A 26911-nucleotide genomic window follows, 5' to 3' on the forward strand; every position below is an offset into this window, starting at 1 on the left:
TGAGACCCCGTCTCTACAAAAAAATTTAAAAATTAGCAGGGTGCAGTGGCGCATGCCTGTAGTCCTGGCTACTTGGGATGCTGAGGCGGAAGGATTGCTTAAGCCCAGGAGTTAAGAGGCTGCAGTGAGCTGTCATGGTGCAGTGCACTCCAGCCTGGGCAATATAGCAAGACCTTGTCTCAAAACAGAGAGTTCTCTCTCATTTATATTGGAAATGTCAGGGTTATTGGTGAGAGCTGGCCTTTAGGGGATCTAACTTGCTCTTGGATGTCCAAGGGGAAAGGTGTAGATTTCTCCTGACTGCACAGGGCCTCTGCTTGTGAGTTGCTTGCACAAGATGATCAGAATCTGACTTACCTCGGATCACGGGGGCGCTTGTATATCCTAGCGGTAGATCGTGGAAGGGAGTGGGCCACGAATGGGATCCAGGGAATGGGATTGTCTCGGGGCAAGGAGGACGATGCGGAGGTGCAAGGGGCAGGGGTGGTGTCAGGACAGCCTGAAGCTGCGCTGCCAGAGGCTCTGGGCCACGTGGTCAGAAAAGCATCAGATTTGGCCTGTTAGCAGGCGAGTGTGGCCCAATGGCAAAAAGTCAAGGGCATCCTAGGAGCTGAGGAGGCGGTGGCAGTGGCAGTTAGGGCAAACCACTCTGGAAGCATCCAGGGGTGGAGACGAGAATGTGCAGGAGCTCCTGCCTCCAGCCAGGCCTCCCTCCTCCATGTGCCCCAGACAGAACTGCTTCCCCTGAGTTGCTCCAACTCGTCCTTCCCCGGAAGTCCCTCACAAGTGCCTCCTGGCCGGGCCCCCCCAACTGCATTTTGCTCTTGTCCCAGCAGTCCCATTTTCTCTACAGTGAAAGTTCTTGGCAAAATTTAAATCCCATTTTATTGGCGAGGTCCCTACCCCCCTACCTGGAAGTGGCTGGAACCTAGCTGCCCGCCGCTGCCCTCGCTCCCCAGGCAGAAGCCACTGAGCACCAGCTGGCCTTGTGGCCATCGCTGTCCAGGTCCCAGCCCCCAGGACCCTGACCCCTCGCCCAGCTTTGCTGTTCTTGGTTCTCAGTGCATTTTTGCCTGCCCCCCACTCCTGGCCAGACAGTTCAGCCCCCAGCAACTCCCGCAATCCTCGGAGCTTCTGGAAGCCATAGACTTGGCGGCACATGTTCCCGGTGGTCAGCTTTTCTTTGAGAACAGGGTCTCACTCTGTCACCCAGGCTGGAGTATAGTGGCGTGATGAAGGCTCACTACAGCCTTGATCTCCTGGACCCTGACGATCCTCCAAACTCAGCGTCCCAAGTAGCTGGGACCACACATGTGAACCACCATGCCTAACTTTTTGAATCTTTTGTAAAGACAGGGCAAAGTCTACTGTGCCTCTGAGAGAGGAAAGCATAGGAAGCCAGAGGCCCAGGCCTGTGGACACTAGGGGGAGGGGCCGACAGGGTGCCCAACAGTTGTTTCTGCAGCCCCCGTGTGCTCAGGGACTCTGTACAGGTGAACCTCCTAGAGACTGAGCCCAGGTGCCAGAAGACTCAGAAGCAAGGACATGTTTATTCAGATCCATGGTCGTTACAAGCTTGATTTTTGGTCACAGGCCCTAAAATGCCATTACAGTTTACATCAAAATACAAAGCCCAACATTTACAATTTCAAAAACATTAAAGCAAACCCCCAAAACCCCACACCGAAAACAAAGGCTTGGTTTGGAAATCACCACTGAGATGCTGTTCTCCCTCGCATGTCGCCTGTGGGGTGAATGAAGGTGAAGACCCCGTGCTGGTTTCTGTCAGATAATCTGTAGTTGTATATTTTGAATACTTAAGTACCATTGAACGGTTGCCATGTCTTTGAGCACTTGATGTTACTGAAGTGACAATGCTTCTGACCATCTTTGGCTGCAGAGCAGAAACTGGCAGAATCCGACCCCATCGACCCAGCAGTGTCCCCAACGCCTGAGGACCAGCACCCATCTGTGACAAGGCACAGGGGTCCGCGATGTTGGCCACTGCTTTGGGTGATGTGCTCAATGGCTTGGGGTCTGCAGTGAAGCACCTGGGCTCTGGGAGGGTCTTAGGCTCCTGAAACATGGAATTCTACGGCCCAGTCTTGGAACAGCTGGGAGAACATGAAGAACGCACCCCAGAGTGAAGAATCAGGAGAGCCACTCTCTGGTTTTCTCACAACTCTAGAAACTTTGATTCATTTCTGGAGTGGAGACTTAAGCCACCGTCCTGGTCCCACACAGAGAGAGGAGGCGCCACAACCCACTCTGCCCACCTCAAGGCCAGCCAGTGGGGAGGCCAGGCCCAGGCGGCTCTTGGCAGGCTGGCTCCCAAGCTTCGTGCAGCAGAGTAGCCAAATGGGCACTGGAAAAAAGGCCCCGAGAGCTGGCTTGGCCATGAGTCCTTGGCAGAGGGAGGGAAAGGCCGGCGCTGAGCTCTGCACTGTCACAGAGCGTGGCTGTTGAGCCCTGGTAGCCACTCCTTTGCTGGGGCCCACCTGCCTTCCCTTCTTGGTTGTGTTTCCTCCAGATGCCTCTGCGGCTGCAGGAACCCCGCTCCAGAAGCCTGAGGATGACCGTGTTCCCTCCTGGAGGGGCTTCCCAGGTCCTCTGAGCCCAAGGGTGGGGCTGTGTGGCAAATCCCTCCAGCCTGCTCTGAAGGCAGCTGACACCTTCAGGGCTGGTGCAGCTTCCCCCGCTCGGTCAGCAGTGTCATGGCAGAGGCGTAGAGGACGTAGCCCAGGGTGAGCAGCAGCGTGCATGGGAGGGGCCCGACACAGAACAGAGAGGCCACGAAGAAGGCCAGCAGCAGCGAGACCAGTGTCCGGTAACTGCCCAGGAAGCGCAGGCTGAGCCTGGGGCCGTGGGTGTGGCCGGCCACCTGCCTCCGCCCCACAGGACTCAGCAGGTGCCTGCTGGCCAGCCCAGGTTCTGTGAGGTGGTAGCGACAGAAGCTGCCGAGGAAGTCATCCCGGGAACACAGAGCCGCCATCTGTCCTGCAAACTGAAGCACAGAGGCACGGGGGTGTGGGGTGGTGGCACCACAGGCCTCAGGACAGCAGTACCCCACCCTCACAGGCCACCCCGGGACTGCACCCCAAGCAGGAGCATCTAGAACCCTCTCTGAAGAGGCCAGGCCTGCCCTCCTGCCCACTCTGTGGTTGATGGCAGACGACAGCCTGAAGAGTGTGCGACCAAGCTGGCGATCTTATAGCTCCGGATGGGCTGCAGCTCCGGGTCCCCCTGGTACTCAATTTCAAACCTTCGCAGCCCACTGATGATCTAGAAAGCCAGGCCATGGGGTCGGGTCAGAAAACACAGCCCCACACACAACTCAGAGGAGCCTGATGGCCTCTGTTCACGAGGGAGGAGGGAGCTGGGGACGGGTCAGGGCCCAGCCCATGCGCCTCTGAGACACGGGCCTCTCACCTGGTACCGCCCCAGGGGCGTAAGGATGAGTCCGTCCTTACCCACGATGCAGTCGGGGAGCTGCTGTTTTCCATTCTCATCCTGGGTGGTGCCCAAGGCAAGTGTGAACTGCCTAAGCTGCGCTTCGCTGAGCTGCCAGAGAGAAATGCCACTGCCCTCAGCATCAAGATGAAGAGAGGGGACCAGTCTTCACCCCACCAGCCTACAACAGTGGCAACAAGGGGACCCAGATATGACGCTCGGGGTGTGGGCCTGCCTCCCACAACACTGGGTCCATACGTGTGGGGCCTGGGACTGGTACGTGGCTGACCACAGGCTGGGTGGAGTGGATCCTTCAGGGAAGGGGACCCTGATGGCGGTGGGGCAGGCCCCATAGCTCGTACCCGGAATATCTGGCGCAGGTACTCCAGGGCCTTCTCCAGGTATTCATCTGTCTTCCGGACACTGTCTTGCCCCATCTCGTCCAGGTCGTTGGCTGTGTAGGAGCCACTGGTGTCCATGGAGCTAAAGCCCAGCCATGAGAGGAAGGAGTGGCCAGCCGGGCTCTCCGCACACTGGTCGGAGATGGACTTGGCTGTGTGTTTGGCCTGTGTGATGAGCTGAGCGAGGCGCAGGACCTGCAAGGGAGGCGTGGGCAGGTCACCAGCAGGATAGGCCTGTGCTGCCACCCAGGCAGCCCCAAGAGCAATGCACAGCCAGACTGCTGAGCATCAGGAGGAGTGGCTTCTGCCAGAGGACTTTTAAAGACTAAAGGATGATCTTCTACATTTGAAATTTCCCAACAAACACTGCCTTCATTATCAGGAAAAAAATTAGACTTTACTAAAACGGGGGAAGGAGATATGGCGTCAAATCTACACCCAGCCTCCCTCCTTCCTGCCGGATCACAGCACTTCCCGGGTTCTGCTCAGCCCCATGGCTCCAGGGGCCCTGAGGACAGGCACCGCCGACCCACTCACCAGGGTGCGGGCCTCGGGCCCAAACATCGGGGTGTACTTGCAGTCCTGGCCCTCCAGGCTGTAGACGTGGCTCTTCACCTTGAAGGAGGCATCAGTGACCGCTGGTGGCCAGGGTGACAGGAAGCTCCCAGTGAATGTGGGGGCCGTGAAGAGTCGGTGCTGGCGGTGGGGGATGACCAGCTCTGGCTCCAGGAATAGCTGCTCACCTAGAAGGCAGGAGACGAACTGGCATCCACTTCCCAGGGGCAGAGTACCCGACTGCTGCCCTTAGGATTCTGGGGTGTCTCTGAGGTGTCTGGGGAGCCCTGACCCAGGGGTGTCCTCCTGAGGCCCTGCCTGGCAGCATCTCCCACACAGTAGGTGGCTGACATGGGGAGGGCGGATGGGGGAGCTGCTGGTTCACAGAGCCCCTAGCAGTGTCTGCAGGAGGTAAACAACAGGAGGATCGACAGAAACCAACGCCCAACCCAGCCAGGACGAATGCAAGGCAGAGACCAGGCTCACCTCCTGAAGCGGCCACCAGAGTTGCCAGGGAGAAACGGCGGGGTCACGGGGCCGCAGCTTGGACCGTGCCGGCCCGCTCTGTGGGCACACCTGCGATCCCCCACCCAGTGCCTGGTGGCTGCAGGGCAGGCAGGATCCAGCCAGTTTCAGACTTCACTGCACAGATGTGTCCCAGGAGTCTCCACAGCACCCTTTGCCGGGGCCCACTCTGGACGTGTGGGTCCCTCTTAAAGACCAGCCACCCCCAGCCAAGGGCCTGGCCCTGGTCTGGCTGGGTCGACGTCTACCCGGCTGGCCCAGGCTGAGGACTTACCTTTCTGAATCATCTCAGCCAGGTTGGGCTGGGCAAAGACTTTGGCCACTCGGAACACCATGAGCGCGTGCTTGGGGCTGACCAGGTCTGTGCGGAGCGCGCGGTTCAGGAAGCCCACAAACAACTTGGTGTACATCAGCAGGTTCTCCTGGACAAAGGGCGCCCTGGGGACCGAGGTGGCAGGTTGGCGCCAGCCTTCCAACTGGAGGCGGGGTCTGTGCCGGTCCATGCCCCTAATGCCCTTGCTCACCCTTGGGCTTTCAGACTCTCCCTAGCCAAGGTGACAAGCTGTCACAGATGACAGCTCAGGGGGCCACGGGCAGGCAGGGAGGGCAGGACAGAGGCAGGTAAGACCCAGGCCCTCTGAGGATGCCACATCCTTAACAAGGCTGAGGCCCCTTTCCAAGTGGATGGAGGCCATCATGGCAGAGGCCAGCCCAGAGCCTGAGGGGGCTGAGGGAGGATCCCTCAGAGGGTCCAAAGGGGAATGCCTTGGTCAAGGAGGGGAGGGGTCAGTGGCCATGCCAGGTGCCACGGAAGCCTGGGGTCTGCTGTGAGGATCAAGCAGGGGTGAGGGGAAGACAGCCTCCCTCATCCCCTGCTTGATCACTGCTGCTCTGCTCTGTGCTGATGAAGGTCAAGGGATAGTTTGGGGGTGGCTGAACACTCATCTGGGACAGAAGGGAGAGGGGACAGGGCAGGATGGGTCACCCACGGCTTCCATGAGAAACCAATTCTAGGGCCTGGCAAAGTTGAGCCTAGAAAAGGCTGGTCTGTGTTCCGCTCGGCAGGGGCTGGGAGAGGACTTCAGGAGGCCACGGGGGCCAGGGCCAGGCTGGCCCCAGCACAGGCCGCTGGCTTGGCCTCCACCCACTGGAACAATATCCACCTGGGGGAGCCAGTGGCATGTCTGTGAGAGGGGCTGAGGCTCACCATTTCTCAGACACACACTGGGGCTGGGAATCGCTGCCTGAAGCCTGCTTGTCAGGCACGTACCGCCACGGCTGCAGGTAGCTCAGCCACATCTCCAGGACCTGTGGGGGAGGTGTGTGCTGAGGGCTCAGTGGCTGGGGGCCAAATCCTCCGGTGGCCTGGAGCCCAGATACCAGGCGGCAGCTGGGTGGGACTGACTGTTCCCACTTCCCCCAGAGGGCGCAGGAGAGACATGCACAGCCCTGTGAGGTTTGGCTCTCTTGCTGGCCCTCCAGAAGCCAGGGTGGGCTTTTCCCAGCCCAGGGGTCAGAGTACTCCCTGGTCAGGTAAGGGTAGGAACCTGCCCTGCACCAGACAGGTGGGACAGGGCAAGGCTTTCCTGAGGGTTGGCTTTGGAAACTCAAACAGAAAGAACAATGTGGCCCTCCAAGACCCCCTCCTTGCCAAGGCCTCTGTGACAACACTTGCTCTCCTCCTTTATCTGCCCCAGAGGACCTCCCACCTCAAGGCACACAGAGGACACAGGCACACATGTGACGGGGCCAACACTCACAGCTCTGAACAACGCGTCCAGGGACCAGTGGCCAAAGCAATGCTCCAAGAAGAGGTAGAGTTTCTGCTGGACGAACCTCGAGACAGCGGCCCTGCAGGGGATGGGGAGGGTCACCTGCTGCTTGCCCAGTAAGGAGGCCCTGCTCACAGATGACCCCAGGGCTCCCATTAGTGAGGGTTGGCTCCGCCGTGGGAGAGCACCGGGCACCTCCGGGAGGTTCAGCCCCATTCTTCAGAGGAAGAAACCAAGGTTCAGAGAGGCTAGGGAACATCCTAAGGACACACAGCACGCAGGCGGCCGAGCCAGTGCAGCTCCTGCACACACTTCACCCTCAGTCCCATACAAACAGCCCACTCTGCTGGCCCTGGTGGGCCTGGCAGTCACGGCCACCCCAGCTCTTCTGACAGGGTTGAAGAATATGAGATGCAAGAGATGGCAGCACAATGGGGCCTCTCTGGCCAGTCTGGAGAGAGGCTCTGGGAGCCAACTGGGCGGGGTGAGAGGACACCTGCCTAGGCCTGGAGAGGCCTCACGTGCTCTGTGAACAGAAAGGGACTCCCCTCACCCTGCCCTCCATGCCCTGGGGAGAGGTCGCTGTGGGCGACACCTTAGGAGGGGAAAGTGGGGGAGACGGCAGTGGTGGGAAGCCGCAAGGGCCACCCACCGTTTGAACTCCTCCAGGGGGCTGGTGGCGTGGGAGTGGGCGGAGGGTGAGGCCTGCTCTGGCTTCAGGCTGTTGGCAAAGGCGTGCAGGTGCTTCAGCAGCAGGCGCACCACCAACACATGCTCCTCAGTAGGCGTGAACGACTCCCGGGTGGAGAAGGAGGGGTGAGGGCCTGGGAAGGAGCGCGGCACCCATAGCACTCGGCCTCCAGGTCTGACCACATCCCACCCCGAGCCAGTTGCTCTGCTTCCCCACAGGAGGCACGAGCCAGGCCGGGAGTGGGGTCACCCCATGGGGCACCACTGTGCCTGGCACCCAGGAGACGTGCCTTGCACTGCTTGGTCTGAACTGTGACAGCTTGTGGTATGGAAGTGCTTGGCCCAGCGCCCACACAGCCCACCCTGGGGAGGCCTCACTAAGACAGACACATCTGCAGAGGGCCTCCCAGCCCTGCTTCTGCACCGCTGCAAATCCGCAGCGGGTGGCACAGGCTGTGCCCTTGGGCACTGGTGCCTGTCTTGATCCCCAGGGCAGGAGAAAGCCAGCATCACCCACAAGCTCTGGATCCAGGGTCTCCCACCTGCCTCCCAAGTGTGTGCAGAAAGCACATGGAACCCAGGTGTGGTGCCTCGGACCTGTAATTCCAGCACTTTGGGAGGCCAAGGCGGAAAGATCACTAAGAAGTTCGAGATTAGCCTACACAACATAGGGACACCCTGTCTCTACAAAAAATTTTTAAAAGCTGGGTGTGGTGGTGCACACCTATAGTCCTAATGACTCAGGAGGCTAGGGTGGGAGGATCACTTCAGCCCAGGAGTTTGAGGCTGCAGTGAGCTAGGATCGTGCCACTGCACTCCAGCCTGGGTGAGAGTAAGACCTGGTTCAAAAATAAGAACCCCACGGCTTCACTTTCCTCCCCAGTTCCTCCCACCTGCTCCTCATCCTGGACACAGCCAGATGAGAACTCGGCCCAGTAGAAGCCCCGGGCGTCACTTCCTCTGTTGCCCAGGGACCTGTGGTCAGGAAAACCCCAAGACAAAAGCACAGTCAAGCATATTAGGCCAAACTTTTTTTTTTCTTGAGACAAGGTCTTCTTCTGTCGCCCAGGCTGGAGCACAGTGGCGCGATCTCAGCTCACTGCAACCTCCGCATCCAGGTTCAAGCGATTCTCCTGACTCAGCCTCCTGAGTAGCTGGGACGACAAGTGTGTGCCACCATGCCCAGCTAATTTTTATTTTTCATAGAGATGGGGTTTCACCATGTTGGCCTGACCTCAGGTCTCCCAAAGTGCTGGGAATACAGGCGTGATCCACTGTGTCCAGCCTAGGCCAAACTTTTTGATTTGTAACATACAAGCAGGATCCTGGAGATCTAGCCAGAGAGGAAAGCCTTTTTGGTGGCCATGGGCTTCCTCTGGTTGCTTAGCATTGGGAGGGCAGGTGGGAGCATCGAGAGTAGAGGAGGGCAGGGAAGTGGGGGTGCTGAGGGCAGGACCCTGAGTCTGAGTGGACACGCTCGCCTCTCCACACTTGTCCCCTAGCCCTTTGGGCCTTAACACATCTGTGCTGCTGAGGCTGGTGCAGGGCCCAGCCTCTGGGTATATCCTGGGATGCTGTAGACCCCACACGGGCCACTGCCCATATCGCTACCCACTCAAGTCTCCCCGTCAGGAAACTGTCCCCACAGGTCCAAGTGACACACCCCAGAGATCAGTGGCTGAGTCTGAAGCTGGAGCTATGGGGTGGGAGGCATTCTTTTTTTTGAGACAGGGTCTCACTCTGTCACCCACACTGGAGTGTAGTGTCGTGGTCTCGGCTCACTGTAGCCTCTGCCTCCAGGGCTTAAGGGATCCTCCCACCTCAGCCTCCTGGGTAGCTGGGAACACAGGCACACACACCACCACACCAGGCTAATTTTTGTATTTCTTTGTAGAGACAGGGGTCTCGCCATGTTGCCCAGGCTGGTCTCAAACTCCTGAGCTCAAGCAATCCACCTGCCTCAACCTCCCAAAGTGCTGGGATTACAAGCATGAGCCATCGTGGCTGGCTATTTTTCTCTATCTGTATCGTTAAGTCTTTGGGCAATGAATTTGCATTGTTTTGGAAGAAAAGGCCGGGTGCAGTGGCTCACACCTGTAATCCCAACACTTTGGGAGGCCAAGGCAGGCAGATCACTTGAGGTCAGGAGTTTGAGACCAGCCTGGCCAACATGGTGAAACTACGTCTCTACTAAAACTACAAAAATTAGCCGGGTGGGTGGCACATGCCTGTAATCCCAGCTACTCAAGAGGCTGAGGCAGGAGAATCACTTCAATCTGGGAGGTGGAGATTGCAGTGAGCCGAGACCATGTCAATGCATTCCAGCCTAGGCAACGGAGTGAGACTCTGTCTCAAAAAAAAAAAAAAAAAAGACGGAAGGAGAAAAGTATGAGACATAATACCTGTACCTATACTGCCCAACTAGAAGGGCACCAGTGGGGTGGGAAGTTAGACCAGGATCTTTCTCCTCCTCCAGTCTCAGCCCAGGCCCTCCCTCCAATCCTGGCCTGGGATCCTGAGCCGTAACATCCTCCCTGCAGCTCAGGGGAGGGGAAGACCTCCACATGGGAACTGGAAAACTGCCTTCCCCTGCTGGTGCACTTGCCCCACACCACCTGGTCCTTCTGAAGGGTCTGGAGGGCCCACTGTCCACCCCTGCCCCCGGCAGTCACATGGAACCCTCTCAGGCTATTTTCCCATAAGTTTGCTGAGCCAAACTTCTCCCTCAGCTCTGCACCCCCACTGGGCCATGTTCCCACATGGAGTCCCTGGTCACAGTCACCTGCTTGCTTCTTAAGGATGTGTCCCCAAAGCCGCACATTTCCCACTGGGCTGAGACTCACAGCACCTCAGCTCACCCCACCTGGGTCTCGCTGGTCACCTTCCCACCATGGGGTTTGCCAGATGCTTTCTGGACACTGTCCTCCCTCCCTGGCGCAAGCCCTCAGGTCCCTCCTCTCCTCTGCAGTGGCTCCTGCGGAATGAGGTGCCCCCGTGTGCTGTGGCCGCCATCCAGCCCACCAGCGCTAAGGGGCCAACACATTTTCTCATCTTGTGCTCAAATTCCTGTTCAATCATGTGTGCTCCTTCCCAGGTGAACGGGACAGATCACTGGCTGTGAGCATAGCCCGTCTCCCCCGGCTCTCACAGATTCCTCTGTCATCCCTGAAGTCCCCTACAGGTCTGAACTCTGCTTCACTGACCTCAAATCCATCCACACTCTTGTCATTTCTGCCTAGGCAGCTGCAACCTCTATGAGGTCACCACCCACTCTAATCTGCCTCTGGAGGTGTGTATGAGTGGCCAGGGCTCCCCAGGTGAAGGCCGGGTCCTGGCTGGGCTGTCAAGGACTGACAGCTTCTGTGGGCTATAGGGTCAAGCCCCAGGTCCTTCCCACCCCCCTGCCTCACACGCAGGCTCTGGGTCACAGCACCTCCAGGCTGGGTGACAGCTCTGAACAAGGCAGAACCCACACCACCCGTAAGTCCCAGGCCTCTGCGTCTTCAGCTCCTTCCTGAGCGCCAGACCCTGCAGAGTGCAGTGAACCCAGCCACTGCTGAGGCCTGAGGACTCCAGCTCTTCAAACCAGGGCCAAGCACGGGGCCTCCAACACTGGAGAGCTTGTGACACCTCCACTGGCCGGGAACCTGGACAGCCAGGGCCACATGCCCACATGCCTCGTTCTGCCACACAGTCACCACCCCCACCCCCAACCAAACTAGTCTACAAAGCCAGGGGCCAAGCCAGGCTGGAGGCTGACCCCTGCCTCCCCCCGACACAGGGGCTACGCTCTGCTTGGAACTAGCCTCTGGCTCACCAGCGGCCGGCCCCGGCGGCCCCTTGCTTTGCCAGGCATGGACATGCACTCTGGGCAGGGGGAAGGGAACGAATGAGCCAGTACTTCGTAGGCATGGAGGGCCTGGAGGCTGGGTTGGGCGGGGCTGTAGAGGGCGCTGGAGACACTGAGTCGGTAGTGCAGAACCTCCAGCTGAGACAAGGAACAGAGAGATGCCAGAAGAGACAGAAGAGCAGAGGACAAGAGGATGGGGTGGGGAAGGGGAGAGATAGGACCAGACACGGGAGGGGGAAGCGGAGAGAGAAAGAAAGCAATGAGAACGAGCCCAGGAGTGAGGAGAAAAAAACAAAAACAAAGCACGGTCAGTGACAATCCAAATAATTGCAGTCCCAGCAGCCGCGGGCCAGCGCAGCACCCCCCTCCACAGCCAGGCCAGGGCTGTGGCCATACTGTCCTCGCTTTGGAGGCCCGGGCAGAGGGGCCTCCAGGTCACCTGGGTGGCCCCTCAGTATTGCTGGAGCCTAAAGGCCTCTCTAGCTCCTTGGAAGGGCCCAACTCACTGCCCTTCAAGATGGGACCCACTCTCCCCAGTGACTCTGAGGTCACACTATGTGTGGCACATGCAACCCAGAGCCCTCCAAGAGCCCAGGGCCCTCACTGGGACACGCTGCAAGCCACCAAGACCTCAAGATCCTGAGGCTCAGAAAAGAAACCAGCGGAGCATGTTCCAGGAGGAGGACTCTGCCCAGAAAACACATGTGGAATTGACTGGATTTCCCTGGGTTGTCTTAAGAAATTTACCAAATTGGTATAAGACATGATTGATTCCTATGTGTCTAAAACTCAAATCAATGTCCCCTCCATGACTGGCTCTCTGAGAACTGAGGGCGAGGACAGGTCCCCAAGGGTAGCACAGAGACGAGGAGCACAGGCTCAGGCCACCAGGCCCTGCCCTCCACCCTCATAGTCTGGACATCAGCTAAGGTGGTGTGCACATCAGCTCTGACTCCTAGAGGCAGCCTCTCCTACCGCACCAGAAACTCCCACCCTCCAGATACAGTGGGTTCCCAAGGGCGGGAGCCCCTGAGGATCTGGCCACAGCCACACACACCCAGAGGCAGCAGGAACCTGAGGCTGAGCTGGCTCCTACCCAGGACCCTCCGACCTGCTGCCCTGCAGCACCACGGCCTGCCGAAGCACCGCCTTCAGCCCAGTGCAGCCACAGCCGGCCTGGTGCACATCCTGCCCCGCCAGCAGCATGCCTCCTGCCCAAGCAGCACACCCACTGGGCTCCACACAGGAGAAATCAGAACACATGCCAGTCGCCATGACACGCAGAGCAGGGAGGGAAGGAGCAGGGCAGGAAGGTGTTGCCCTCCACAGCCTTCCTCTGTGCCAGACCTGGGGCTCAGGGAGGAATCAGACACATAGTTCCCCAGTGTGGCTCTGCCCTTGCTTGCAGGAACACAGTGGCCTACAGCGCCATGGCCATCCTTACTGCCCACAGGGCCACTGGGGAGCAAGCACGCATCCTGGACTCAAGCAGGGTGAGGAGGATGACCCCAGGAGCCTCACTTCCTGCATCTGAAAATAAGGGCTAGTGCGGACGGGCAGGGATTTCTGTATGGCAGTACGTGTAGCACAGGCCTGGGCAAGCGACAAGAAGCCTTGGGAGACACAGACTTCCACAGCTGCCTTTCTCTGACTCCCACCCACCAAGTTTTCTTGCGTTTTGTGTTTTGCCTGAACTGGAAGAGGCAAAGAGTGGAGCGTCTCTGGGTACTTGGTCCGGCTACTGCAAGGTATTCTGGGCAGGGCCCACCTACCCCAACGTCTGGCCAAGAGGAAGCAAACGTGGGGAAGAAGGGAACTGCACCTCCTGCCCTCCACAGGGACAGCCCCCTGCCCTTCCTCTGGCCCGTGAGGACACAGAATCCTCACAGGTGACAGCCCAAAAGAGCCTTTCTGGCTGACTCTTGAAAGTAGGTGTGCTTACTACACTCCCTCAGAAGGCAGAAGGAGCAACAGAAACACAATGCAGTGCAGTGGCCCCTACCCCTGCCAGGCCACGCCACGCCACATGCACGAGTGCTGAGTGAGTGTCCCAGAGCCCTGCGGGAGGAGCGGGCCCGGGGAATAACCAGGCCCCCAGGCACCAGCCAGGGACATGCAGCAAGTCTGCTCTGGAAGCAGGAAGGGCACTGCAGGCTCTTCGTGACTCAGGAGGCCCAAGATGGGGTCCTCAGCTTTTCCCCATTCTCCGCCCATGTGATTCTGAGGGTGAGGATTTGGGGGACCCTATGCTCTGAGAGAGCCTCCATATGGCAAAGCATGGGGACATGGAACTGGCTGCAGAGACTGTGGCAGAAGCAGACCCACAGCTCTTCGCCAGAACCAGAGGAAAAGTGACAGGATGCTCTTCTGAAGTTTAACTCCATCACCCACATCTGGAGGAAGCCCTCAATAATTCTGTCAGTGACAAAGCCAAAGTTTCCCAAGCATACTGATGCACAGACGCCATGGGCACCAGACTACGTGGCTGATGCCACTTCAGGCAAGGGCACGGATGGGCATGAGTCAAGCTGCTCCATGGAGATGACTGACTGGAGATCTAAGGTTCACCTAGCTGCTTTCTCACTCTGACCGGTCCAGGGGTGGTGCTAGCTCCAGGAACGGCAACAGCAGGAACGACCCAGGGCCTCCGCCACCTCCATGCATCTGAAGGCAGCGTGCTGCCCAGAGAGAGAGTGGGGAGAGGCGAGGTGGAGGGAGAGGAGGCAAGCCAGGCTGCATGCAGGGGGGCACCAGGTGCCACTCGCCACGAGAAGGGCTGCTTGCTCATGCTCTGGAGGAGGTGGGGGAGTAGGGGGAGCAGGCAAAGAAAGCTCCAGGCCACCCCTTCGTGGGAAAGCACAAAGACACTGCTGATGGTCGAGGAGACAGACGAGAAAGTGGCTCCCAGAGGCATCGCAGCTCCCCCACCCCCAGAGCAAGAGCACCACAACCTCATCTGTTCCCGCTGCCAGGGAGGGGGCTCAGGAAGCTGCACAGGGAGGGCCCTGGAAAGGCCAGACTTCCAGGCCTCAAGTGTCTACACGTCAGTGTGCAATACCCCCTGCCCGCCACCGGAAACTAGAGAACGATGCCCACTTCTTACTCGGCTTCTGAGTGACAGGTGGGTGGTGGGTTTCTGCTTCCCACCATCCAGCCTGTGAAAACTCACTCCGAGGCAGGATAAGAAGCAGCAGGCTGAGCAGGGTCAGAAGCAGGAGGTGGGAAGAAAAACTGTGGAAACATACCTTGGCATGAGGGGACTGCATTTTTTGATACATCTCCAAGGAACAGTGATGAAGCCACATTTCAACAAAAACCTGCAAAAAAGCATTAGCTAGTCAAACCATTCTTGACAATGGTGCCAGACCATCCAGTGGGGAAAGGACAGTGTCTCCAACAAGCAGAGCTGGGAACTCATTCCATGTGCAGAACAGCGAAGCTGGGCCCTTCCTTCACACCATCGCCAAAAAATAACTCAAAATGGGTAAGCAACCTGAGGATAAGCACTAAAACCATACACTCTCAGAAGAAAACATGGGAGAAAACTTCATAACACTAGATTTGGCAATGATTAATTAGATATGACGCCCAAAGCACAGGCAACAAAAAGGAAAAAAAATAGACAACTAGACTTCATCAAAATCAACACTCTTGAGCATGAAAAAATACTACTGATAGAGTAAAAAGGCAACCAACAGGCATGGTGGCTCAACCCTGTCATCCCAGCACTTTGGGAGGCCGAGGTGGGTGGATTACCTGAGGCCAGGAGTTCAAGACCAGCCTGGCCAACATAGTGAAAATCTGTCTCTACAAAAAACACAAAAATTAGCTGGGTGTGGTGAGGCATCACACCTATAATCCCAGCTACTTGGGAGTCTGAAGTGGAAGGATTGCTTATGCCCAGGAGTTTGAGGCTGCAGTGAGCCAAGACTGTACCACTGCACTCTAGCCTGGCAACAAAGTTAGACTCTGATTTAAAAAAAAAAAAAAAAAAAAAAAGGGCTGGGCACAGTGGCTCACGCCTGTAATCCCAACACTTTGGGAGGCCAAGGCAGGTGGATCACCTGAGGTCAGGAGTTGGAGACATGGTGAAACCCCATCTCTACTAAAAATGCAAAAATTAGCTGAGCATGGCAGTGGGCACCTGTAATCCTAGCTACTCGGGAGGCTGAGGCGGGAGAATCACTTGAACCTGAGAGGTGAAGGCTGCACAGAGCCAAGATTAAGCCACTGCACTCCAGCCTGGACAACAGAGGGAGACTCCATCTCAAAAAAAAAAAAAAAAATGCTTTGGTCCAGGGAACAGCAGAACCTTCCAGTTCTGCCCTATAAGCCCTGTGTCATGATCTTCTGCCCTCTTCATGGCCAGCACAGCCCACGGTCTACACAGCCAAGAGCCATCTGGGCATCATGGTCCCCTCTGTGAACAGGGGCAACGGTTCTTACCATTCCACCCTGGGAGGATGCTGTGAAATGGTATGGAGGCTTCAAAAAGTGTAGCACCCCAAATACTAGGAGTTATATACAAGATGGGAGATAGAATCCTATCTTATCTACATGTCAGGCTGTCAAAAGCAAGGCTGTGGCTACCAAGTCAGCCCCAGGATCCAGCGTCAGAAGCGGCACCTGCTGAATCTCTCTGATGTGTGCCTAGAAGACACAGCCAGGACCTGGGAGTTGGCCAGCACTCAGGAAGTGAGCCAGCCCATACCATCCTGACAGGCTGGAGCCCCTCTGGGCAGACAAGGAAATCTGTCACCTACTACTTGGATCCCCTGAATCAATGGAAGGCCTGTGGAGGCTGCACAGACCCCTCACCATTCAGTGTCATGGAAACCAAAAGACTCTGCAACAATTATATCACCACAGGCAAAACGAAACAATTTCCATGGACAGGGGATCCTGGGATGAAAAACACCATCAATGACATTCAAGTTAAAAGGGTGGGCAGATTTATTTTCATGTTTTCTAAATGTCACAGCAGGAAAACACCAACAATTTAGAATCAGCCCCAGGCTGAGGGGCCGCCTCTGGGACTCTGCCCCACATAGTGGAAGGTGGCTAAACAGTTTCTTTTTTCTTTTCTTTTCTTTTTTTTTTTTTGAGATGGAGTCCAGTTCTGTCACCCAGGCTGGAGTGCAATGGCACTATCTCAGCTTACTGCTGTCTCCACCTCCTGTGTTCAAGTGATTCTCCTGCCTCAGCCTCCTGAGTAGCTGAAATTACAGGCGCCTGCCACCGTGCCCGGCTAATTTTTGTATTTTTAGTAGACACATGGTTTCACCATGTTGGCCAGGTTGGTCCCAAACTCCTGACCTCAGATGATCTGCCCACCGCGGCCTCACAAAGTGCTGGGGATTATAGGCATGAGCCACCATGCCCAGCTGGCTGAACAGTTTCTTTTGACCAGCTCAACTCTCACCTGGAGCAGTTTCTGACCTCCAGATCTCGTGGGAGGCGGGGTCTGCATTCACAGACGTCTGATGAGAGATGTGTCGCTTCAGGAGGCTAGTGTGGTGGAGGCCATAGGAAGCAAAGGGCATGGCTGGTGTCCTGAGGGAGACACAGAAACAGGCCCGAGTTTACAGGCTCCCGCTGGCCTAGCCAGGGGCAATCTGGATATCTAAATCAACGAGAGCAGGGACAGATTACAACTTGTTCAATAGCACAATGCATACCTCCCCCCCAGCCCCCTGATCCACACTGATATACCTGAATAAATAAATAGCAAAGAGAGAAGTCTTCCTTACCACAGAGTGACCACTGACCCACTAATCAATGAAGGAGGGATAAGTTAGAGAACCACCATTTGGTAACCGCCCTATTAATAGCTGATTTGGTCAAGAATCAACAGTGAGGTTGGGCATGGGGGCTCACACCTGTGATCCCAGCACCTTGGGAGACCAAGGCAGGAGGATTTCTTGAGGCCAGGCATTTGAGATCAGCCTGGGCAACAAAGTGAGAACCCATCTCCACAAAAACATTGAAACATAAAACAGCTGGGCCTGGTGGCATGTGCCTGTAGTCCTAGCTACTTAGAAGGCTGAGGAGGGAGAATGGCCTGGGCCCACAAGTTGAGGCTACAGTGACAAATGATCGTACCAACTTCACTCCATCCTGGGGTGACAGAGCAAGACCCTGTTTCTAAATAATTAAGAAATTTCCAGCCTGGGCAACAGAGCAAAACCCGGTCTCCACAAAAAAAATATAAAAATTAGCCAGGTGTGGTGATGCCTACCTGTAGTCCCAGATACTTGGGGGGTTGAGACGGGAGGATCTCTTGGGCCCAGGAGGTTGAGGTTGCTGTGAGCAGAGATCGTACCACTGCACTCCAGTCTGGGGTAAGAGAACAAGACCCTGTCTGCAAACAAAATCAATTTGAATAAAGGGGAGAATCAAAAGTGGATGTTAATACTACTGATAATTACATGGTCTCCATACATCTTCCTGGTAAATTCTCATCATCAATTTTTTTTTTTTTTTGAGACAGGATCGTATCCTGTTGCCTAGGCTGGAGTGCAATGATGCAATCACAGCTCACTGCAACCTCAACCTCCTAGACTTAGGCCTCCCAAGTAGCTGGGACCAACACCACCATGCCTGGCTGATGTTTTTCTTTTTAGTAGAAACAAGGTCGTGCTATGTTGCCCAGGCACTCACTATTAATTTTTTTTTTTTTTTTTTGGTTGAGATACGGTCTCACTCTGTAGCCCAGGCTGGAGTACAGGGGCATGATCTCGGCTCACTGCTACCTCCGCCTCCTGGGTGCAAGCAATCCTCCCACCTCAGCCTCTCAAGTAACTGGGATTACAGGCGCACACCACCACACCTGGTTATTTTTAAATTTTTGGTAGAGATGGGATTTTGCTATGTTGCCTGAGCTGGTCTCACACTCCTGAGCTCCAGTGATCCGCCCACCTCAGCCTCTCAAAGTCCTGGGATTACAGGCATAAGCCACCACGCCCAGCCTCATTACTATTTAATCTGGGCACAAAGTAATTATTTTACAATGGAAAAACCTGACCGGCACCTTTTTAACCCAGTGATAAAAGGGCACCTGGCAAGGACCAGGTGTCCCACTACGGTGCTCCTCCCAACAAAGCCCATGCTGGGCCTAGTCACCAGCAAATACCAGACAGCCTAAGGGGCGGCCACATGCTCTGGAGGGGTCAAGGTCAGGAAAGACAGAAAGGCAAGGGACCATTCCTGACTGAAGGGGACTAGAAATATCACTATATACAGTGGGTGAGCCTGTGAAACATCACTGCACACAGTGTGAGGCCTGGTGGCAATACGAACTTCCTGGTGTGGTTACAGGCACTGTGACTATATAGGATAATGCATTCGCTTCTAGGAAATACACTGAAATATTAAGAGGTCAAGGGGTGTCATATCCTGTAGCTTACTCATATTGGCTTAGAGAAAAAAAACACATACAATAGAGGTGGAAAACAACAGATGCAGCAAAATGTTAACAATTTGGAAATCTGGGTGAAGGGTCTATGAAAGTTTCTTTTTTTTTTTTTTCCCTGAGACAGGATCTTGTTCTGTTACCCCAGGCTAGAGTGCAGTGGCACACTCACAGCTCACAGCTCATTGCTCCTGGGCACAAGTGATCCTCCCACCTCAGTCTCCTGAGTAGCTGGGACCATAGTTGCACATCATCACACTTGGCTTTTTTTTTTTTTTTTTTTTTGTAGAAACGAGGTCTCCCAACGTTGCCCACGCTGGTCTCGAATTCCTGGCCCCAAGCAATCCTCCCACCTTGGCCTCCCAAAGTGCTGGGATTATAGGCGTGAGCCACCGTGTTCGGCCTACAAGTTATTTTTATTATGTGTGGAAACTTATCTGTAAGTCTGAAGTTATTTCAAAATAAAAAGTTACAGGTGGCTTGCACCTGTAATTCCAGCTACTTGGGAAGCTGAGGCAGGAAGATTGCTGAGGCCAGGAGTTCAAGACCAGCCTGGGCAACACAGCGAGGCATCCCCGTATCTCTGCAAAAAAAAAAAAAAAAGTTAAATTAGCTGGCTGTGGTGATGCATGCCTATAGTCACTGACGTGACAGGCTGGCTTGAGTGATGATTGTGCCACCAAGTGATGATTATGACACTGCACTCCAGCCTGTGTGACAGAGTAAGACTGTCTTTAAAAATACATAATGGCTAGGCCAGGAGCGGTGGCTCACACCTGTAATCCCAGCACTTTAGGGGGTCGAGGCGGGCAGATCACTTGTGGTCAGGAGTTCAAGACCAGCCTGCCCAACATGGTGAAACCCTGTCTCTATTAAAGATACAAAAATTAGCTGGGCGTGGTGACAGGCACCTGTAGTCCCAGCTACTTGGGAGGCTGAGCCAGGAGAATCACTTGAAGCAGAGACAGCGCCACTGCACTCCAGCCTGGGCAACAGAGTAAGACCCTGTCAAAAAAAAAAAAAAAAAGCCCACAATGGACCAGTACGGTGGTTCGTGCCTGTAATCTCTGAACTTTCGGAGGCTAAGGCAGGAGGATCGCTGGAGCCCAGCAGTTCTAGAGCAGCCTGGGCAACATAGCAAGACCCATCTTACAAAAAAATAAAATAAAAGCTAGGTGTAGGGGTGCACGCTTATAGTACTAGCTACTTGGCAGGTTGAAGTGGGAGGATCACTTGAGCTCAGGAGGTTAACGTTGCTGTGAGTTGTGATCACAACACTGCACTCCAGGCTGAGCAACCCAGCCAGGCCTTGTCTCAAAAAAAAAAAAAAAAAAAAAAAAAAAAAAAAAAAAAAAAAAAAAAAAAAAAATGCTGGGCGCAGTAGCTCACACCTGTAATCCCAGCACTTTCGCTGAGGCCGAGGTGGATGGATTGCCTGAGGTCAGGAGTTTGAGGCCAGCCTGGCCAACATGGTGAAACCCCGTTTCTACTAAAAATACAAAAATTAGCCGGGCACGCTGACCTGTGCCTGCAATCCCAGCTACTTGCGAGGCTGAGGTGGGAGAATCGCTTGAACCCAGGAGGCGGAGGTTGTGGTGAGCCAAGATCATGCCACTGCACCACTCCAGCATGGGCGAAAGAGCGAGACTCCATCTCCAAAAAATAAATAAATAAAATAAAGTAAATAAATAAACCCAAACCATACGTATGTGATTTCTCTTCTGTGTGTGTGTGTGTGTGTGTTGTGCGTGTGTGCGCGCGTGCGCGTGCAATGGTGTGATCTCAGCTCACCACAACCTCCGCATCCTGGGTTCAAGCGATTCTCCCGCCTCAGCCTCCCGAGTAGCTGGGATTACAGGTGTGCACCACCATGCCCAGCTAACTTTTGTATTTTTAGTAGAGATGAGGTTTCACCATGCTGGCCAGGCTGGTCTCGAATTCCTGACCTCAGGCGATCCCTCCACCTCAGCCTCCCAAAGTGCTGGAATTACAGGCGTCAGCCACCACTCCCAGCCCACATATACAATTTCTAAAAGAAAAAATTAAAATAAAAAACGCAAAAAGTTAAAACAAGCAAAAAAACCAGGCATCAAAAACTGCTTGGCAGCTGAATTCTGCATCTAAGAGGGTGTGAATCTGCCTCACCTCCAAGTCCTCCACAGGATCAGCAACATTTCAGGGTCACTGATCACTGCCGCCACCTGGGCAGCATCTCCTCCCTGCCGCTCCCTTTCTCCCCTCCACCCTCTGGGGAATCTGTCCACACGTGAATTGTAGGTAAAGGCCTGGCCTGCCTTACACATGCCAGCAGATCTGGGGTGGGCCAGCATTTGCAGGAAGGGGCCTGCATGCAGCTTCCTGGGGAAGGCAATAGGCCAGTGAGATTAAGGAGGGTCAGAGGTGCACAGGCAGCTGATGCTGGGGCAAGAGGGTCTCCTGGGAAGTCGGCCAAGAGGCCCTGCGTTAGTGCCCACTGAGGACCCAGGACAGCCAGGCATGAGAGCCCCTGGTTTACACTCCCGACCTGTGCAGGCATGCATCAGGCTCAGCCTGTTTGGACTGGCAAAACAGGCTCTTTGGCCCAGGGCCTCCCCTTCAAGACCTGCTCCAGGGGCCCATAGAGATTTCCATTTTTTTTTTGCTCATAGGACAACCTTTCCACCCTGCTCACTGCCTCAGACACCGCCTGTGGGGAGGGCTGCTCCACGCACAACACAGCCCATTCCCATGCAGGCCGTGGAGGCCTCCAGGGACCTGATAGCTTCAGTGACGGCCAAAGACACTGAACACTAAGGACAGATTGCCCGCCACACCCCACCCTCCAGTCTGTGCTAAGACAGCTGGGGGTGGGGAATGAGGCATAAGAAAAATCGGGGAACCCTGGACAAAGGCTGGCAACATTGTCCCCGTGGGCGATGCAAGTGACCAGGCCACTCCCTTATGGAAGGGCCAGGTCTTAACAAAGGGCAGCCTTACCTGGGAGGTGGTGAGGGGCTGGTCCCCCCTGGGCTGGAGGAGAGTGGCGGGGCACACTGCCTTCGGTGGGCAGGAACCATGACAGGTACCTGTCCACCAGGATGAAATAGGCACAGTCTGAAGTACGGACGTGGAGGGACACAGGGAGTGGCTGGAAAACCAAGCTAGTTGTTAGCGTGGGCTCTGGACACTGCCAGGCCACCAAGCACCAACAAGTGCAGGGAAGCCCTGGGCCGTGGCCCCACCTCTCCCAGCAAAAGGCATCCCTTCCTTACCTTCTGAGTGATGAGGCTCAAGGCAAAGAAGAATATGTAATACTCGAATGGATCTGAGAGCAGCGTCAGGGGCAAACACGCAGGGTTGATGAGCCACCCCCTGCTCAGTGGCAAGTGCTGGGCCACCCACAGCCTCCCTACCTCAGGGCCACCAAAGGATACTCAGGGCCAAGTTCAGACCAAGGCCCCCAGTAGGGGTGAACTGGACCTTGTTGTGGTACAGAGGACTGTCAGGGAGGATGCACTCCTGGATGGACGCCTTCACAGGACCCTGGAGAGGCAGGGAGGCTTGCGGGCAGGTGCTGGTGCGTAGTGCCCGATACGCAGTACCCCACATGCACAGCAGCACTTTGGGAAGGCTGCTGGGGAAGAGACCCACACACAGAACCCACCTGTGGGGACAGTGCCCTGCCTCTGAGCAGTGCCTGAACAAGAGTCTTTGCTTAGAACTTCTCCTACCATCTCATAAAAAGCTGCAGACAGCAAGGGTAGCAGTCATGCAATACCCATTTCCTTTGCCTCTCACACCCCTGGAACGAATCGCTCCTCAATTTGCCCTCAGAGGACTGGAGGAGATTGCCCATCACCACAGGGCTGTGCAAGGCCCACTGCCCCGAGCACCACTCTCGCCACTGTGGTTTACTTACAGGCAGGTAGGAGACAGGAAAGTCGAACTTATAGTCTTCAGCTTGAAGCTTATAAACCAACTTCATCATTGGGCCACTGAACATGAAATTGAACAAACAAACAAAAACAGGGCAAATGAACTGCGAATTATCTTGCTTTGATTGTTTCTTAATCTTAAGAAATTCAGAGAGTGGTTTAAAGGTGGAATCACCATGAGGAATCACCCAGCCTCTCTCCGGTGACCAACCTACCTACCCAGGGTCGAGAAATTCCATCACGATGCTGTACTCCACAGGATTCACGCGCCCCTGTAAGCAGCGGAGGTTCCAGCCAACGAGGACACCATCTAGGCTGCCGAAAATGCTCTCTACCAGCCATGGGAAGATGGTGTGCAGCTCCTGAAACAATGTGTGGTGAGGCTGCGGGCAGGACCAGCACCCATTCCTGCCCCGGCTCTAGTCCTGCACCACCTGCTGCCCAGCTCCTTCTGAGGAGGCCACTCCCTGGCTGAGACCTACGAGATGAGCCCTGCACCCAAAGGAACCCTGGTGCCATGGTGCCAACGACAAGAGCAGCTTTGGGTTCTTCCAATGGGGTACATGGCATACCAAGCAGTGTTGCTTTAGGCTTGGGCCAGCTAAGTAAGTCAGCCTCCAATCAAAATACATTTTTTGTGTGTGATAGAAGACTAAATTAAGAAAAATAAATAAACATAAACAATGAAGAAAATTTAAAAATATAAAATAAAAAAATACACAAAATACATAGGGTCTCACTCTGTTGCCCTGGCTGGAGTGCAGTGGTGCAATTATGGCTCACTGCAGCCTTGACTTCCTGGGCTCGAGCAATCCTCCCACCTCAGCTTCCTGAGTAGCTGGGACTATAGGCACACACCACTACACTCAGCTAATTTTTAAATTTCTTGTAGAGATAGGTTCTCAGTATGTTGCCTAGGCTGGTTTTGAGCTCCTGGGCTTAACTGATCCTCCCACCTCGGCCTCCCAAAGTGTTGAGATTACAGGCATGAGCCACCACAAAAAAAGATTCTTTAAAAAGAGATGGAAACTTCTGACTTGAAGGATGCTCTATCAGAAAGGAAAGCAACATCCTTTCCAGAGTGAAGCCCCTGAAACCTAACTGACCTATTGCCATTTGGTATTAACTCCTTGTCTAGGCCAGCTTCCTGGGCTTGACAATTCCAGGTGTGATTTAAATACATATTTTTAGTATTTACGTTAGGGTTTCTGAACCTTGGTGCTATTGACATTTTGGGCTAGATACTTCTTTGTTGCAGGGAGCTGTCCTGTGCTTTGCAGAATGTTTCCAGCAACTGTGCTTTGCAGAATGTTTCCAGCAACCCTGGCCTCTACTTCTTAGATGCTAGTAGCACACACTCCCCATCTACCTCCAGATGTGACAACCAAAAATGTCTCTGACATTGCCAAGTGTCCCTTGAGGGACAGAGCACCTGTGGCTAAGAACCCCTGATCTACAAGTTCACATGTTTAAATGTGTCCATAAACATAATGGTCATGATAATGGCCAGGCCTCTGTGCCAGGCAGTGCTCGGGGTTGGGGCGGGGAGGGAAATTAGGAATTATAATAAAGTTCTTCAACGAATGTATAAGACATGCTCCAAAGAGAGACATTAGCAGAGCTATACCTTTGCTGGAAAGTCCTCCATGACTTTAATCAAGTCTTGGCACTGCTGTGCAAAGGGCTTATTTATAGAGTCAGCTTTCAGGCTAGCCTAGAAGACAGAACAAAGCGAAAAAATCATGAGGACATTCACTCTGCAGCTTTTAGTGGCACTCTGGCTTGAGTCAAACAGAAATCCAAGCAATAGGTTATGAGTCAGACCCATAACCACTGGCCTGGCTCCCCAGCCCCTCATGTGTGTCAGTGGCCCAAAGAGCACTACTAGGAGAGGCCGTAGTTCTATGCTCTCTGGACCAGGAACTATCAGCCTTGTTTCCCAGTACCCCCTCAGAGTGCTGCACATGATCAGAACAGGATTGACTTCTACCAATCCATAAGTAGGGGCTGATCCCAGAGTCAGCCCCAGAGCCAGAAGAGGATCTTGATTGTGTAAGGGCACCCCTCACAAACCACAGAGTACCACTGAGTTTGTACGCATCAACTGGAAATTTCCAGCCTGATGGACCACCGTGATTACACCGTTGTGATCATCAGTAAGAACGCTCAACAACATCACGGCTATGGCAGAAGCTCTCTTAAAGGAGCTGTCCTTTATTCAATAGACACTGAACCTACTAAACCAATGATCTTAAAACACAGGGCAGACAAAAATTATAGACCGCTTCAGCCAAGTAGACACTAATCATGAAGGCAATGGAGAGGCCAGAAAAGACTCAGGACAAGGACTAATGAAATCTACCTAGTCGTGGGATGTGAGGAAAGCACCCTGACTACAAGGAGAAAAATGGCGTCTGTGCGAATGGATTAAGATCAAGAGAAACGGCTAGAATTTCAACCTAGAGAGCTTTGCCAAAGGATATCTAAGGCCTTGTCTACCTCCAAACGAGGGTGGATTTCACAGTGATTGAGACAGAGATGGAGACCTGAGCTGTCTGGCCATGGGCCAGACCTGTTGACTCTAGTGGGGTGCACTGAGGAAGAATGTCCTTCCACATAAATGTTTACAAAAACACCTCCTAAGAACTAAAATTAGGAACTTTCATCACCAATACTTGCCTCATATCTAACTTCTCACTTCTCAGTATCATTTTTTTTTTCTTTTTGAGTCTTTACTATGTTGCCCAGGCTGGTCTCAAACTCTTGGGCTCAAGTAATCCTCCTGCCTCAATCTCCTCAGTAGCTGGAACTCCAGGCATGAGCCACTGCACCCAGTTCTCAGCATCATGTTTAATAAAGTGCAACCTAGCAGCCCCCCGCACAACAGTGTCCCCATTTTTCACTGATGACAGTTATGACTGATTATTAGAATGCTTCGTATCTATTTAAGAATTTACAAGTTATGAACATTCTGATATACATCCTTCTCACTTGCTCCTCCTCCTCATACCCTTGGGAAGTAGAGAAAATAGAATTTGAATGAACTTGTCTTGCATGAGAAAACCCAGAGCCCAGAGGTTGAGTAACCCCAAGGTCCTGTAGTAATAACGAGGCACAGTCAAGTTAAGGAGTCTGCCATTGTTTCCATCACATGCCCCTAAAAAACAACCACTACAGAGTTCTTCAAGTCAATGGGAAGAACACTCAAGTCCCACAGCTACAGAACTATGACCACAATGACACTCATGCAAGCAGTTGATATTTACCAGTAGAAAGCTGGGCTGCTGCAGGTGAGGGAACGCCATAGCAGCCTCCAGTGGAGAGTTGAAAATGGCCTTGGAAAATGGCCTTCTTAGCAAACCACTGTGGAAAAACAAAGACAAAATCTCAACATCTGCAACACAGCAGAATCTTTTTATATTTTTCTTTAGAGACAGGGTCTCGTTCTGTTGCCCAGGCTGGCATGCGGCAGCACGATCATAGCTCACTGCAACCTCAAACTCCTGGGTTCAAGCAATCCTCCCACCTCAGTCTCCTGAGTACAGGCACGTGCCACTATGCCTGGCTAATTTTCCTTTTTTTTTAGAGACAGGGTCTTGCTATGTTGCCCAGGCTAGTTTGTCAGGCTGTGATGCCCAGGATCCTGGCCTCCACTGATCCTCCTGCCTTGGCCTCCTAAGTGTTGGGGTTACAGGTGTGAGCCACTGCACCTGGCCCTAACAAAATATTACATAGTTTCACAACACCCAGGAGAATATCACACATTACACTACCAATTCGCAACACACATTACATTGCCAATTCTCATGTCTTACTTATTGATTAGAGACAGGGTCTTGCTTGCTCACTCAGTTTGCAGTACAGTGGTGCGATCATAGCTCATTGCAACCTCAAACTCCTGAGCTCAAGTGATCCTCCTGCGTCAGCCTCCCAAGTAGCGGGAACTACAGGCAAACATCAACAAGCCCAGCTAATTTTTGTACTTTTTGTAAAGATGGGGGTTTCATCATGTTGCTCAGACTGCTCTTGAACTCCCAGACTCAAGCGATCTATCCGCCTCAGCCTTCCAAAATGTGGGATTACAGGCGTGAGCCACCACGCCCGGCCAGCAATTCCCATCTTTTATACAAATGCTGTTCTCAACCGGGCACGGTGGCTCCCACCTGTAATCCTAGTACTTTGGGAGGCTGAGGCAGGAGGATCACCTGAGGTCAGGAGTTCAAGACCAGCCTGGCCAACATGGTAAAACCCCGTCTCTACCAAAATACAAAAATTAGCCGGACATGATGGTGGGTGCCTATAATCCCAGCTACTCAGGAGGCTGAGACCCGAGAATCAATTGA

The 26911-nt window shown here is 54.1% G+C and overlaps 1 protein-coding gene and 1 pseudogene across 1 annotated transcript; both read right to left on the reverse strand.

Annotated features, from left to right (window-relative positions):
• The window catches only part of LOC109025815 (fatty acyl-CoA reductase 2-like), a 306120-nt pseudogene that overhangs the window by 125704 nt on the left and 153505 nt on the right, over positions 1–26911 (reverse strand).
• On the reverse strand, positions 1532–25908 carry LOC101148384 (sphingomyelin phosphodiesterase 4-like). Its single transcript, XM_055380753.2, is given in 21 exon segments — positions 1532–3004; positions 3155–3195; positions 3198–3282; positions 3430–3561; positions 3813–4046; positions 4389–4594; positions 5206–5369; positions 6139–6239; positions 6692–6782; positions 7356–7498; positions 11295–11381; positions 14489–14577; positions 16666–16796; positions 21631–21682; positions 21685–21781; positions 21906–21958; positions 22068–22176; positions 22553–22628; positions 22788–22930; positions 24196–24282; positions 25835–25908. Coding segments are annotated over 21 exon segments (2490 nt in total). The 5' UTR covers positions 25874–25908; the 3' UTR covers positions 1532–2674.

Source organism: Gorilla gorilla, chromosome 11, assembly GCF_029281585.2.
Source record: "Gorilla gorilla gorilla isolate KB3781 chromosome 11, NHGRI_mGorGor1-v2.1_pri, whole genome shotgun sequence".
NCBI classification, from domain to species: domain Eukaryota; kingdom Metazoa; phylum Chordata; class Mammalia; order Primates; family Hominidae; genus Gorilla; species Gorilla gorilla.